Source organism: Eptatretus burgeri, chromosome 6 (assembly GCF_056783735.1).
Source record: "Eptatretus burgeri isolate ZD-2024b chromosome 6, Ebu_testis_v1, whole genome shotgun sequence".
Classification (NCBI taxonomy): domain Eukaryota; kingdom Metazoa; phylum Chordata; class Myxini; order Myxiniformes; family Myxinidae; genus Eptatretus; species Eptatretus burgeri.
In genome coordinates, this window is record NC_140966.1 from 47,187,990 (window position 1) to 47,205,104 (window position 17,115).

General features: G+C 39.6%; 1 protein-coding gene across 1 annotated transcript in view; it reads right to left on the minus strand.

The window, feature by feature from the left end:
• Positions 1 to 17,115, minus strand: part of LOC147024701 (uncharacterized) — a 66,632-nt gene that overhangs the window by 8,487 nt on the left and 41,030 nt on the right. Inside the window, exons 4-6 of the mRNA XM_085884849.1 lie at positions 14,089 to 14,217; positions 2,991 to 3,117; positions 2,627 to 2,686 (exon numbers count right to left, since the gene is read on the minus strand). Coding sequence (XP_085740975.1) covers positions 2,627 to 2,686; positions 2,991 to 3,117; positions 14,089 to 14,217 — 316 coding nt within the window. The remainder of the gene's footprint in view (positions 1 to 2,626; positions 2,687 to 2,990; positions 3,118 to 14,088; positions 14,218 to 17,115) is intronic.

Sequence of the window (17,115 nt, forward strand, 5' to 3'; positions counted from 1 at the left end):
ACACACACACACACACACACACACACACACACACACACACACACACACACACGCACCTTATTTTAGCAAAGCGATCTAAATCATTGTTGGCGATGGAAACTATGATTGATTATGTTACTGTGAGCGAAATATATTCTATATGAGTTATGAAAGCACAGACAACAAGAAAAAGAGCAATCAGAGATCGCAGACCCTCACCAGGACTTCCTTTGTGTGGTGTATTTTGGTGTGCCGTTTATGTCCTGGTGTGTTACGTAATTAATATGAGACATAATTAGAACTGCCATTTTATAACTGCCGGCAGTAATGACAGGGTACCAAGATGTCCCGCTTTGATGCAACCCCGCTTTGATCGGACACCTGACCCTGACCCATGACGTTTTTCATTATTATTCAATTGAATTGAGAATGGCATTAAAATAATTTTCAATTCAAATCAAATGGAAGACCAAATAGTAACAGTCCTGCATTGGAATAATCAGAAGGAACCCAAACATGCAAACAGCAAAGATGAAGTCATCAGGAGAAACTTGGATAGGATTCCCATTTCAGCTACTACTCCTCTACCCTTAAACCCATCCAGACACAACCAAGTGAGCCTTATTCAAAAAAAAAATGCAGATCAAAAAATTAAACAATTCAGGCTGCCAGATCATGTGTCTGATCAAGTTGAAATTTAAAACATGTATTCCCAATCACTACTAAAATATAAGTGTGAAATTTCATGTCGATTGATAAAGTGGCTCCAAAGAAAACATTATTGAATATTTTTCTTAAATTCAATTTGGTTGCCAAACCATGTGACATCAATTATTCCTGAACAAACTTGTACACCCATGCCTTGGGGAACATTTGTGTGATATTTCCCTTCAATCTGTCCAGCTGCTCTGGAGAAGGTTTTTATATGTTTTAGGGTAAATCCAATATGGCTGCCAAACCATGTGACTTATGTCATCATATTTATGTCACTTTTATTCCTCGTGGATAGGCGGTCATATGTGTAAATCTTTGCCTTGATCTGTTCAGCTATTTCAGAGAAGAAGATTTTTGGATTTTTTTTTTTAAACAATATCTTTGCTGAATCACGTGACCGATGATGTCATCAAACTTGTTTTTTGTGGACCGTTTTATCCCTAGATAATCAAACATTTTCATACTGATCAGATGTCGCATTCTACATATGCAGTTATGACGTCATAATGAAGGCACCTATGACGTTATAAAAAATTACCACACGCATCTCTATAATGTTTTTTACTATCATAATCGATGAACCATTGCCAGATATTTCCTAAAATGACAGACTACATTGGTTTTGAAAATGGCAACTTTCACAACTTTCGTGACCTTGACCATGACCTCGAATCCAGGAAAAATATGTCGTTGGGTATCACTCATCGACCTCGACCCACATACCAAATTTCATTAAGATCGGAAGTAAAAAGTTTTCTTTGTACCGGGAGGTGTTTTTGACCATCTTCCAGGTTACGTGGCGGCCAAACGGGACGGAAATTCAAAAATCTGTCCGGTTAGATACAAGATAATATTTTTTACTGTCATAATCAATAAACAGTTGCCGAATATCTTGTAGAATGGCAGACTAGATAGGTTTTGAAAATGGCGATTTTTATAACTTACATGACCTCGTGAACTTGACCCTGACCTTGAACTCAGAAAAAAGTTATATCGTTGTGCAACACTCAGACCTCTTCCCACACACTAAGTTTCATCAAGATCGGAAAGAAAAATTGACGGACGTACGGACAGACGGACATTTGGTCCGGCTTTATTAGGTCATCTCGGTAGAGATGCCCTAAAAATCACTCATACCGCATGAGGAGTACTTCCTATGTGCCAAGTTTCATTTTTTTCCTCTCGGTGCGGTTTCAGATACAGAGGTCCAAAGTTTTTTCCATTTTTCCAATATGGCTGCCACATCACGTGACCTATGATGTCATAATTACCATTGAAACATTCCACATGAGTTCACACACCATTGGTGAAAATTTCGTCTTAATCCGACAAGTCGTTTCAGAGAAAAACACAAACGTTCTGTGTGAACAAACAAACAAACAAGAAGACGACGTCATGCAGAGCACGACAATTGCTAAATCCATAAAACAAATTTGACCTCAAAAATACTTGGTGGTTGAATTCAATGACCAAATATGCAACTCCTCTTCAAATTTCAAGTCAATCGGATGAAAATTGGCAATTTTAGAATCTCGGCCTGTGTTATCCTTCTGGCCAATGTTGATCTCAAAAATAATTGGTGGTTGAATTCAGTGACCTGATATGCAAATCCTCTTCAAATTTCAAGTCAATGGGATGAAAATTGAGGATTTTAGAAATACCTCCTCAGTTGTTGACCTTTTGACCTCAAACAATAGGCTTCTTCCTTTTGACCAAGTCTACCAGTGGTGAAGTTTAGTGAAGATCGGTTTAAAATTGTGACCTGTCGGCGATTGACAGACAAACAGACAGACAGACAGACAGACAGAATAAAAAAATTGACTAACCAATCATCTTGAAAAATCTTCGATTTTGCAAGTAATAAAATAAACAGTTAACAAACGGATCCAGATGCAATTCCCTCTCCTTCGGCGAGGGTAATAATAATACTTACAGCATATCCTCATACACTGAAGAAGCTGTTGTTTGTTCCATTTCCATGACATCCTCTTGCCTGAAATAATGTCAACAAAGTTAGACATTGCTCTTAATCTCAGAAATGTTGACGTCAGAGACAAACAATTCACTTCATATTGAAAAAAATTTCAGCCATTGTATTATAACTGCCACCTGCCTCATGAATTATGAACTGGGGTTTCATACTTTTGTCACAATAAAAGCACTTTGACAATAAATAAAGCAAAAACATTTTTATGAAGAGGAAATTATCTGTATTGTGCAGAGCTGTTTCAGTGCAGCGACATCATTGCTCACAAATCGGGAGTTATGGAAAAACATTTCAGAACTTGCATTCTTACCTATAATCTTGTTGCTTTTTCTTTTTTGATGTATTCAGGACAACAAATACAATTACAGCCAAAAGTAGAATAACAAGAACCAGTACAACAAGTATTGCTATCAACCAAGGCCTTTGTAGAATTGATTCTGGAAAAAGATGAGGTGGGGTAAGGGTGATTGGGAGAAAGGATGTTAGGTTGTCACTGACACATCAAAATAATTATTTTATAGAATACTTCTCTGTACAGATTTATTTGCCATAGCAGCTAATCTGCAAAGAAATACTACAATTATTTATTCATTACCATCGACAGAGGAGAAGGGGGTATTGCATTTGGGTTCATTTGTTTGTTTGTCCGCACAGACATTTCGTGTTTTTCGCCACAACCTCTTATCGGATTGAGACGAAATTTTCACCATAGGTGCGACTACTCATGTAGAATGTTTTAATGGTAATTATGACGTCATAGGTCATGTGGTGTGGCAGCCATTTAGAAAAAACGGAAAAAAATTTGGACTTCTGTATCTTTGAAACCGCACCAAGGAAAAAATTCAAACTTGGCACATGGCAAGTACTCCTCATGGGGATTACAAGGAATACAAGGAAATATAACACAGGTGGAGGCCATTCAGTCCATCATGCCTGCGCAAACACCATACTAATTCATCCACACAAGATCCAAGGAAGAAAGTGCAAAAAAATTAATAAATAAATTAATTAATTATTATGATTTTTTTGAAAGTTTTTGTCGTTTTTATATATTTTTTCCTTTTTCTTTTTCTTCTTCCCCTCAGGGGAGGGGGCATGGGCTTGGTTAAAACACACAACATGAACCACACAACACCCCTTGACAAGATCCCCACCAGCAGCACTCCGTACACATGCACACAAACCCATCAATGCTCAAACTAACTAAAAGTCCTGTCAACATCCCTATACCCCATCCATCTCAATAACTTCCAGGTACCTATTTAATTCCAATTTAAACTTATGGACTCTTTCTGCTGCCACTACCTTTACAGGGAGACCATTCCATACATTAACTATTCTCTGAGTAAAAGTCCCCTGTCGTGCTACAGTCTTAACTCTCCTCTACATTATTCTCAGGCTTATGGCCCCTGGTCCTACCGCTGTCTACTCTGTTGAATAATTCATCTACACTTATTTTATCTATACCTTTGATTATCTAAAACATCTCTACCATATCTCCTTGTAACCGCCTCCTTTCTAGTGTATAAAGCCCTGTCTCTTTCAACCGCTCCTCATAGCTAAGTCGAGCTAGGCCCGGAATCAATCTAGTAGCCCAACGCTGAACCCTCTCGATGGCATCTTTGTCCTTCCCGAGTTGTGGTGACCAAAACTGCACACAATATTCTAGATGTGGCCTCACTAAATTCCTGTGCAATGTTATAGTACAGGCATTATATGACATGACCTCACACAAATTGCAACAGAAACTCTTTTAACTGATTTATTCTCATAAATATGTCCTGTATAACATATCAGAATTCCTAAGGAATCCAAGTGGTGGAAACTATTGAAAAGTACTGAAATCGGTGATGGCATTTTTCTCCATTGCCGCCCATGTTAAAATAATAGATTTTTGCACGTCTGCCTGTCTGATGTCCACACAAAGGGTTCAGTACTATCCACAATCTACCAGAAACTTTGTTTTTACACGAGACATGATATTGGGTGCAGTGGAGTGCATGTTCAAAAGGAAATTCACAACAAATTGAAGAGATTTGCATTGTAAAAACGGTCAAGTTGAAAGTTGCAAAATGTGCAATCAGTGAAATTCATGTGTGGTTATTTGGCACAGTTACTGTACTTTAAAAATGAATACTCATGTTTTTTTTTTTTTTTTTACATTATTGCAGTGCCATCACATCCTGAACAATGAGTGGCCCTCCAATATGTGCCATTTGTAAGGACCCTGCAGAGGGGGGCGGACAGCCACCATCCACACTTACTGAAAAGGAGAGTGACACCATCAACCGAGCAAGTAAATCCAGAAATGATGACATTCATACATCACCTGGGGAACTGGTTCATCAAGTCTGCCGCAAGAAACATACCAGCCAACAACAAATAGCAAAAGCACTAAAGGAGAAAGAACAAGAACAAGTCGACAGGCATGTGCGACTACGCTCAGCTGATGAGGAGTTCCATTATGACAGAGACTGTCTGTTCTGTGGAAGGTCAGCGCATGTTGGAACCAACAGTAAGAGTTCTGATTGGACGGGCTGTATTCCCAGTGAGGACAGTTGAGTTCAAGGATACGCTCTTGAAATCTTGCAATGAAAGAGGAGATGCCTGAGCAGTCATAGTGAAAGCTCATGTGTTGCATGTGCATGACCTGCATGCTGCAGATGTAGTGCATCACCAAGTGTGCAGCGTAAATTTCCGTTCCATGAAGCAAATGCCAGCAGCTCATCAGACCAGCGAAACTGAGGTAAAGAAAACAAAACTGGGTCGGCCACAAGACGAAGAAAGATTTAATGCCTTTCTGGAAGTTGTGACCTTTCTCGAAGAAAATGACAATGAACAAATCATGATCAATGATCTTGTTGGCCGGATGGAAAACAATCTCAAAGGCTCAGAATGTCAAGCATATGGCTACACGCAAATGAAGTTCAAACTGAAGGAACAGTTTGGTGACAGAATCATCCACACCGAGATTGATGGGAAGCCAAATGTGGTTACCTTCAGAAGCACAGCCAAAGCAATCCTCCAGGACTTTTATGCTCACAGAAAAGCTGATCCCAAAACAGGGAAGAAGAGGATTATTGAAACTGCTGCCAAACTTATCAAAAATTAAATCAAATTAGTGGAAACGTACCATGATGTGTACCATGATTAAACAGACGCAGTGACGTACCAGAAGCTTATCACTATGGAGGCACAAGAGCCAACGGCAGACCTAGATCATATATGGAAGACAGCCATCATTTTTGCCCCACCAAGGCCAGCATGGTCTGGGATGATGCAGTTTGTACAGCATGGGAATCATCCAGGGAAATCATCCTTCGTCTTACTTGCAATGATCGACATGAATCCCAGTGACACCACATGCATCTTCTCAACACTGAAGCTTGTAAGTGAGCATGCCCGCCACAACAATGCCACACCAATCATTACGTTTGATCAACCAATATGGTGGAAGGCCCTCTTGATCATCGATGCTGAACCGGAAGGAAGCGACTTGAGCAACATTGTCCTGAGACTTGGAGGCTTCCACACTGAGATGAATTTCCTGGGGTCCATCGGGCAGGGCATTTAATGGCTGGATCTGGGTTACAAGAAGTTCTGGAGCTCGTCTATGCAGACAACGCCATGGTGCACATGCAAGAAGCACGACATTGAGTGCTCTGTTGCATGTAGCAACTGCAAAGGATCAGGGTGTGCAAATTCATTTCAGACTGAATGTAGTGACGATGATGATGACAATGATGAAACCAGTGGTTGAGTAACCAGACAACCTAAAATATTATGTTGCCTTATATAGTATAATAGTGCTGTTACTTAAAAATAATGTCTTCAGAAGCACATGACTTTTTACCGTTACACATTATTAGTTGTGTTGAACATCAGTGGATGCACTATTAAAGTATATATATATATATATATATATATATATATATATATATATATATATATATATATATATATATATATATATATATATATATATATATATATATATATATGCCAGGCCATAATAAATGGATTTAAATCCTTTAGAGGTCTTATCTGAAGGCACGGGTCATCTCAATAATAAAACCAGACCATCTTCCTATGGAAATATGTGTTTAGTATTACATATATAGTTAGAGCATTGCTAAATATCCCATTATAAAGTAGCGAAAAGTGGTACTAGAGTACGGTTAAGGAACATTTTGGAAAAAAAAGAAATAATGAGAATAATAATAATTACAAAATAATTAAAAATAATTTTAATCTATCTATAATTCCAGCAATCTGTGTGTGTGTGTGTGTGTGTGTGTGTGTGTGTGTGTGTGTGTGTGTGTGTGTGTGTGTGTGTGTGTGTGTGTGTGTGTGTGTGTGTGTGTGTGTGTGTGACCGCCATTTCTCGACAACCACTAGTCCGATCTAATTGAAACTTGCCAGGAAGATTGCTAGGGACCTGAGTATGTGTCTTTTCAAGGTTTGATATTAATCGGACAAGCGGTTCCCAAGTGCCAATTATTTACCAACCAATGAAAGGACATGGTGCTATGATGTCACAATTGACTTCACAATTCTTTATTTTTTTATTTTTTTTGCACGTACGGCCATGCACGTACGGGCACGTATGGGCACGTACTAGTAATTTTAATTTATAAAAAAAAAAAATTTCCACCACTTGGATTCATTAGGACTATTTATATGTTATAGAGGACACGTTTTTGAGTAATGAACAGTTATCAGATTTTCTGTTGCAATTTGTGTGAGGTTCAGTCCTTATTTGTCATATAATGCCTGGACTAAATTAACACCACCTCTTTTGATTTATAAATGATCCTCCGCCGAATCCAACCTAAAACCCTATTTGCTTTACCTAGAGCTGCCTGGCACATTGCTGCCTGCTTACCTCCCATATCTATTACCACCCCCAGATCCTTCTCCTGTGTGACACACTCCAAAATTACCCCTTGTATCCTGTAATCTCTATTTTCATTGTTCTTTCCCATCCCCAACACCTTACACTTGCTCAGGTTAAACCCCATCTGCCAATCTTTTGCTCAATCTATACAAGTATCAATACTTTCCTGTATCTGATCACCAACCCCTCTGCTATCCACCTTACCTCCAAGCTTTGTGTCATCTGTAAATTTGGAAAGCTTACTCCCCCATTATCCAAATCGTTGATGTAAATAATGAATAGTAATGGTCCGAGTACTGATCCCTGAGGTACCCCGCTACTTACATCCTCCCAGCAAGACATCCTCCCACTCCAGCCACTCTTAGCTTCCTACCACGAAGCCAGTTTGCAATCAAATTAGCTACCTGGCCAGCCATTCGACAAGCCATCACTTTATCTAACAACCTCCGATGTGGTACCTTATCAAATGCCCTTCTTAAAGTCTAGATATACGATGTCCACTGCCTTTCCCTCATCCACCCAATCAGACAATGCTTCAAAGAACTCTAAAATATTTGTTACACAGGAACTACCTTTGGTAAACCCATGCTGACTCCCTTTAATTAGTTTGTAATTATATGACGTATATTGGGGTGATTGTGAATAAGTGTGATTTTTTAAGACGTCATCAGTGCCTTCGTATGACATCATAATTGCAGATGTAGAACGCTACACCTGATCAGCAAGAAAAATTTTCAGGGTTATCTCAGGATAAAATGGTCCACAGAAAGATATTTGTTGATGTCCACAGAAAGATAATTGGTCATGTGATTTGGCAGCCATATTGTTTTAAAAAAAAGAACCTTCAAAAATCTTCTTCTATGAAGTGGCTGAACAGATTGAGGCAAAACTTTACAAGTATGACCGCCATTCCTTGAGGAACAAAAGGTTCACACATATGACGTCATAGGTCACATGGTTTGGCAGCCATTTTGGATTTACCCTAAAACCCATAAAAATATCATTTTTCCAGAATGGCTGGACAGATCGAGCGAAAATTCACACAAATGTTCCACAAGCCTTGTTTGTTTATGTTTGTGAAGGAATAATTGGTACATCGCATGATTTGGCAGTCATATTGTATTGAAGAAAAATAATATGGAATAGGCAAAGCCAAGAAGCGAACGTAGAATTCTTCTTACATACAGTATATCAAATTAAAGGCTTTTTGCTATGAAAAAATAAATATTACCTTAACATTACCTTCACAACAACAACTACACCGCCTAGAACAGGATCTCATCTGGAAAAAAAATCCTCAACATTACCTTCACAATGACAACTCCACCATCTAGAACAGGATCTCATCTAAAAAAATAAATATTACCTCAACATTATACCTCAACATTACCTTCACAACGACAACTACACCTCCTAGAACAGGATCTCATCTGAAAAAAAATATATTACCTCAACATTATACCTCAACATTACCTTCACAACAACAACTACACCGCCTAGAACAGCATCTCACCCAAAAAAATAAATATTACCTCAACATTATACCTCAACATTACCTTCACAACAACAACGACACCACCTAGAACAGGATCTCATCTGAAAAAAAAAAAATTACCTCAACATTATACCTCAACATTACCTTCACAACAACAACTACACTGCCTAGAACAGGATCTCATGTAAAAAAAATAAATACTAGAAGCAAACGTAGTATTCTTCTTGCATTCGCTTCTGACTTTACCAATAACTTGTTCACAACTGTATACGCAATTCCGGTTACTTCGGCCTGGATTCGGGATCAGCGATCAAATAATGTAAATCACGATTAAAAATTATTTTTTGATGATGCGGGAGATATCTTTATTAAAATCAGTGGAGGAAATATACACCATGTCTGATATTATTTGGGTCTTTCATGTCTCCGACGATGCCTTTATCTCCCAGCATGCATCATTCCCCATGACAAAAACCGGAAACAAAAAAAAACCAGAAACAAAAAATAAAAACGGAAGCAAAAGGGTCATAGCCAACGACACGGATTCATAATTGCCAGGGTATTGTGTTGTTGTTGTTTCCGATTGTCTCATGAGCACGCGTTAAGCAATATTCACAAATAGAAAGAAAACCCAATCGTGTTTATACACCGCACAGCGTTTAAAAACAAACGGAAGCAAAAGGTCATAGCTAAAGACACGGAGTCGAAATCGTGTTTTTCTTGTTGTTGTTGTTGTTGTTGTTGTTGTTGTTGTTGTTGTTGTTGTTGTTGTTTCCTATTCTCTCATGTGCTATTAAGTATGAAGCTCACAGCGTTCGCTATTAAATAATGTTTTCTCTGGAACCGCTTAATCATCGATGTGAAACTTCACACTTATGATCCAGTTGTGATGGTGAATACAGATTATAAATTTCAATTTGATTGGGCACATGGTCTGGCAGGCAGAATTGTTTAATTATTTTGATCTTGGTTCTTTATTACTTACGAAATCTAAAGATTTCGTAAGTATATTGATGACTTCTGTTTCTGTTTGTTTGTTTGTTATCTTGCCAAAATGAAGTTTTTGCAAGATATGTTAGTCAGCTTGTATGTTTTTTTGTTTTTTTTGTCTGTAATCATGTATAAAAAATTCTGCAGAGCACAGTTATCATTGGAAATTTTTGTAACTTCGCATATCAGAGGCCTACAGAGGTCCCTTTCAGTGCACAAAATTTTGAAGGTCAAGGTCAAAGTCACTTTGTCGCAAATCAGGGGAGTCGAGGAAACCCTTATTTTTTTAGTAATTTTGATCGGATCGTCTTCAAACTTCATGGGAATATAGTTAATGGTCTGGTGCTCAGCTGATTAATTTTTGGTGGCGATTGGCCTTGACCTTCATATGTTTTTTTTGTCTGTAATCACGTATAAAAAATCCTGCAGAGCAGTTATCATTGGAAATTTTTGTAAATTCGCATATCAGAGGCCTATAGAGGTCCCTTTCTGCGCATAAAATTTTGAAGGTCAAGATCAAAGGTCAAGGTCACATTGTCGCAAATCAGGGGAGTCGACGAAACCCTTATTTTTTGAGTAATTTTAATCAAATCGTCTCCAAATTTTATGGGAATGTAGTATATGGTCTGGTGCTCATCTGATTCGATTTTGGTGGCGATTGGCCTTGACCTTCATGGTTAGCGCCTCAGGTCAAACATATTTGACCCCAAGGTCAAATTTTCAAGTTTTAGGAACCATATCGTGTAGTACCTCAAATTGAACACCTCGATGAGTGCTTTCTAGATATGTCAAGCTTGAGACATTATGACATCATTTGGTGACGTTATGAGGCAAACATATTTTTCATGGTTACTCTGTCGAACGATTCTCATTGGAATCTCTCGTAGGCAGATATTCCTCAAGGAGTCGCGCCTGGTGGATAGCAGCTCTGTTCACCTCAGTGTGACCTTAAAGAAGTCACACGTGGTCACCTTTTGGGAAGATACGGGTCACCCTGCGGGTGACATTGGTTTTTTTCATTTGTTTGTAGGCACGATAACTCGAGAACGGAAGAAGCTACCAATGTCAAATTACACCACGTGATTCAGGAGGGTGATGGCTAGCGCTGATTAGATTTTGGTCAAAATCGGTCAAAGGCCAAGGTCACAGTGAGGTCAAATATTCGATTTTTGATGGTTTGGTACAGATAACTCGAGAACGGAAGAAGCTACCAATGTCAAATTACACCACGTGATTCAGGAGCGTGGTGGCTAGCACTGATTATATTTTTGTCAAAATCGGTCAAAGGTCAAGGTCACAGTGAGGTCAAACATCCAAAACATTCGATTTTTGATGGTTTGGTACAGAATCATCGTAGAAACTTCTGGTTTGCGTCGCTACCTTCTCGAGAGACAGCTTTTATTAGACAAGGTCAGAGGTCAAGTTGACGATTTCGTAAGTACCAGTCTATGACTGCTTGTTTATTTATTTTTTGAATAAGGCTCACTTGGCTGTGCCTCAATGGGTTTGAGGGTAGAGGAGTAGCAGCTGAAATGCAAATCCTATCAAAGTTCCTTCTGATGAGGTCATCTTTGCTTTTTTCTTGTTCAGGTTCCTTCTGACGACTCCAACGCAGGACTGTATTGATTTGGTCCACTCTTCCATTTGATTTTTACCTCCACCACCGAAGGTGAAGAGGGTTATGTTTTCATCCCTCTCTGTCTGTTTGTTAGTTTGCTTGTTTATCTGTGTGCAGGATTTCTCATAAAGTTATAGACGGATTCGGATGGTATTTGGTGGGCAGGTTGCGTGTGTGAAAAGGACAAACTGATTAGATTTTGGTGAAGATCCGGATGCGGATCCTACTACGAGAATTTTTTAAGTGATTCTTCCCCATTGAGAGATAAGGCCAAAAATGATACATAGCATGATATTTCAAAAATGTATTGGGTCCGATATGTTCTTGTGGATCAGGCATTACGTGGTGGAGGGATACGCTCTACCAGGTGCCCTTCCAGTTTTAATTGAATATATTTTAATCCCATTGTAAATTCAATGGAAGAATAAATTTTTAAAAAACGTCATGGGTCACTCCCAGGTGTCCAATCAAATCGGGGTTGCATCAAAGCGGGATGTCTTAGTACCCGGTCATCATTGCCAGCAGTTATAAAGTGGTAATTCTAATTATGACATTAATTACATTACACACCAGTACACAAACACCATGCAAAATGCACCACATAAAATGACACAAACACCACACAAAACAAGTTCTGGTGACGGTCTGCAATCTCTGATTGCTCTTTTTTGTGTTGGTTTGTTTGGATGTTTGTCCATTTGTCCATGCTAATCGAGAGTATGTGTATTAATTTCATCAGACCCCTATATACCTTTTAGACCCATAAGGCCAGTCAAGACTCCTAAGATCCATTAAGACCTTTAATACACATAAAAAGCTCAAGACTCCTAAGATGCTTAAGTCGTATAAGCCCCTTTAACACTCTTAAAACCCCGAAGATCCTTTAGACCCCAAAGACCCTTTCGAACCCTTATGCCTTTAAGACCCTTTAGAATGCTAAGACAATGTAGACCCTTTAGAACGCTAATACCTTTAAGACCATTTAGAACCCCAAGACAATGTCAACCCTTTTGAAACATATGACACCGAAGCGTGAGGAGAATGCAATTTTAAATTTTGGGTCGTGCACAAAAAAAATTTTGGAACCACTGCTTTCGACCCTTTAGACCAGTGGTTCCCAAACTTTTTGTCCATGACCCCAAATTTGAAATCACATTTGCCTCGCAACCCAAATGATACTGGTACCTACTTGGTACCAGTACCTATTGTCAGAGATAATGCTTTTGACATGAAAACCCCCTCAAAAACTGAGATTTTGAGGGGGGGGGTTCAAGTTTGGGTCACGACCCTGGATTTGGGAACCCCTGCTTTAGACCCTTACGACACCTTAAACTCCGAAGACCCTCCAAGGCCTCGAAGACCTTTTAGACCTCTTAGACCCTTTAGACCAGTAATCTTCACTACTTTTTTGGAGGAAGGCCACTTTTGCCAATAATGCATCAGTGTGAGAGCCGCCATACTGCCTGCAGGACTACCTGTAATGGCTGATGTTAGACCCTGACCCCATGTACTCTTCTTCATTGTGGTTACTTGGGCTGCAAGCATAATTGTTTGTAAACTGCCATCTACTGATGGAGTTATGTTGCTTTTATGCTTCGCGTTGTCACACTCGTTTGAAACCATTGTGTCAATTTGATTGCATTTATGGTGGATTATGATTGGGCGTTTTCACATTTGTGTATTATCGGCCGCACATCAGGGGCCCTACTTTGAGCCACCAGGGGCCACCAGTGTCTCGCGGGCCGTGCAATGAAGAACAGTGCTTTCGACTGTTAAGACCACCAAGATACTTTAGACCCCTCTTTTCTTCTTTAATGGCCACCATTAACCCACCTTTCTGGTGTGGTTGGACGGGGGAAGTTTGGCCCAAGTCTTCACGAACTTGCTGGCCAGGCCTGATGTTTGACTTGTTATGGCAGGCATTTGGAATTTGGCCATGGTGACAGCTATAGCTATCCTACTCTTCACAAACGACACCATGGGATCTTTAGTGTCAACCAACAAATGCTGGCAGATGGGATTCCCGTTTAACGTCCATTTGAGGAACGGCACACACATTGATGAATCATCCAGCCTGTGAAACACCTGGCTGACAGTTTATAGCTGGGTTGGGAATAAAACCCAGGCTTAGGTTGGAGTTGGGGGTGGTGTTTTGGAACGTTTTCGGGGGAAAAAATAGGTCTGGGGTTAAAGGTGGTGGTAGCACTACAATTCTTTCTATGTAGTGTGTATTGTAGTGATGGACCCACACTGGCAGCGGTAATATACAAGTCATCCCATCAGTAATTCTGGGGGAATAACAGGTTATTCACGAGTTTTAACTGACGTTATTGATGAGAGAAGTACAGCATGCTGAAAGCTTACCAATTCGATCATGAGATTGTTTACTCAAACAAGGGTACACCCACCTTGGGTTGGTACAGTCGGATTGATGTTTTCCACTTTGCTTGAATGACCAAAATATATCATAGGTGTTGTAGTTAACCAACCTTGTCCTTGTGCATCATCAATGTTATCTCCTTTTGGGTCTTTAGGTTCTGTGCAGGGATATAAATATACCAGGTCATTTAAAATTCAACAACAGTGAATATATAGGTCGTTCACATTGTGTCATATTTCAGGAGTACTTTAAACAGCATTTGTTGTATAAGGTACTCATAATGGTGGTAAAGACACTTTTTCTGTCATGCCTGTGCTGTGCACACTCATCATCTATACTATAAGAGAGCCGTTTGTCTGTGTCACCATTTTTCTCAGAGATGGTCAAACGGATCTTCGTCAAACTCTCAGAGGGTAATCAGTGAGTGCTGGGGAGTGTTTCAGGCAAAAAACAATTTGGTAAATTTTTTTTTTAAGTTTTTTTCAGATTTTCTTTCTAATCATTCAAATGTCTTCAAAATACCAACAGGAGTAGGACAGGACCGGGCAATGCCTGCTATATATTGAAGACCTGCTGTGACACAAAAAAGAACGAGAATGGCATACCTCCGCCACTCAATGCCTGATCCAGTCGAACATATTGGGCCCAATAACTTTTTGAAACATCATGCCACATATCGTTTTAGTCCCATCTCTTAATAGTGAAGAATCACTAAAAAAATTATAATGGCTAGATCCTGATCTTCACTAAAATCGAATCAGTTCGTCCTTGTCACACACCCAACCTGTCCACCAAATTTCATCCAAATCTGTCCACAACTTTTGAGATATCCTGCACACAATCAGACAAACAAAAAACAAACAAACAGACAAACAAGAAAAGACGTTGAGCATAGCATGATACTTGCAAAATCCATAAAACAAATTTGACCTCAGCAATAATTGGTGGTTGAATTCCATGACCAATATGGAACTCCTCTTCAAATTTCAAGTCAATCGGATGAAAATTGACGATTTTAGAAAACTTGGCCTAGGTTGACCTTTTGGTCGATGTTGACCTAAAAATAATTGGTTGAATTCAGTGACCTGATATGCAAATATTCTTCAAATTTCAAGACAATGGGATTAAAATTGCGGATTTTAGAAATACTAACTTAGTTGTTGACCTTAGGCCTATGTTGACCTTTTGGTCTATGAAAACCTCAAAAATAATGGCTGGTTGAATTCTGTGACCTTAAATATAAATCCTCTTCAAATATCAAGTCAATCAGATGAAAATTGAGGATTTTAGATATCTCAACGAAGTTGTTGACCTTTGGCAAATGTTGACCTCAAAAAAATATTTGCTGGTTGAATTCAAGAAGCTGATATGAAAATCCTGTTCAAATTTGTATTCAATTGGATGAAAATCGAGGATTTTAGATATCTCAACGAAGTTGTTGACCTTTGGCCAACGTTGACCTCAAAAATATTTGCTGGTTGAATTCAGTAAGCTGATATGAAAATCCTGTTCAAATTTGTATTCAATTGGATGAAAATTGAGGATTTTAGAAATTTGATAAATTTGTTGACTACACTGAACAACAAAAAATTTTTACTGGAGATGTGTAAAGTGATTTAGACTAATTTGGGTACGCTGATTTCAAAAATCATAACCGTTTTGCTGTATCACGTCAGGATTTTCAGTAACAAAAATATTCCCATTGCCTAGAAGTCAGGATTTCAATGAAATTTACAAAAATTCATTTATTCATTTATTTCATCATGAATGCTTCAAAATTATAGAAATTACAGAAAAACTCCACTAGAATGTAATTAAAAATGCTTTAGGCATTTGGCTTTGCGTTTGTGCTGCTCTGTGTCAGCTTCACGATGCAGGAACCAGCAGAAATCGCCCATCATGTTCGGGTTGTGCCGCCCTTGGTAACGCGTCTCCATGAGTGAAATCTCTTGGTGGAATCGCTCGCCGTGCTCGTCCGAGACTGCTCTCAAGTTGTCAGGGAAGAAGTTCAGGTGCTGGTGTAGGAAATGGATTTTCAGGGACATCCTGGAGCCAAGTTTCCTGAAGGACTCCAGCAGCTGCTGCACTATTTCTTCATAGTTGTCCGCGCGCTCGTTCCCCAAGAAGTTGTCCGTCACAGCTTTGAAGCTCCTCCACGCTGCCAGCTCTTTGGGGTTTAGAGTTGTCGGAAAAGTTTCGTCCTTCATAATCTGTCGGATTTGCGGTCCAACAAAGACACCAGCCTTGATCTTGGCCTCCGACAAGGTGTTGCCAAACTTTTCCTTGAGGTATAAAAACCCACGCCCATTCAGATCCATTGCCCGTACAAAACTTTTCATCAAGCCGAGCTTTATGTGGAGTGGTGGAAGGAAAACCTTGGCTGGGTCGACAAGGGCGACATGCTTCACGTTGTGTCGACCAGGTACATGCTCTTTTCGCTCTTCCCAATCTTTCTTCGTCCAGTGATTCTTGTCGTCTCTGCTATCCCAGAGACAAAGGAAGCACATGTATTTCGTGTAGCCTGACTGCAGCCCTAACAACAGCGCCACCACTTTCAAGTCTCCGCAGATGTGCCAGTTGAAGTCATTGTACTTGATGGAATCAAGCAGCTGCCGCATAGTCTCATAGGTCTCTGTCATGCCGAACGCGTGAGCCAGTGGGACTGATGGTATCTCGTTGCCATTGTGGAGCAAAACAGCCTTCAAGCTGTTCTTCCCCGAGTCGATGAAGAGGCGCCAGTCTGCAGGATCGTGATCACACCCAAGTTCTTTCAACAGACCGTTGATGTCACTGCAGAATGTCATCGTGTCTTCCATCTCAAAGAACTCAGCCATGTCTCTGTGACGTGCTCTGAACAAGGATATCTTGGTGTTAGGTTCAAGTAGATTCCACTGCTGCAGCCTTGATCCAAGCAGCTCTGCCTTCGCCTTTGACAGCGAGAGATCTCTTACAAGATCATTTAAGTCTCCCTAGTTCAGAAGGTGTGATTCTTGAGTGTCGGGTTCAAAAGGTTCATCATCACCATCCTCTTCACCACTGCTTACAGCTATGTTCT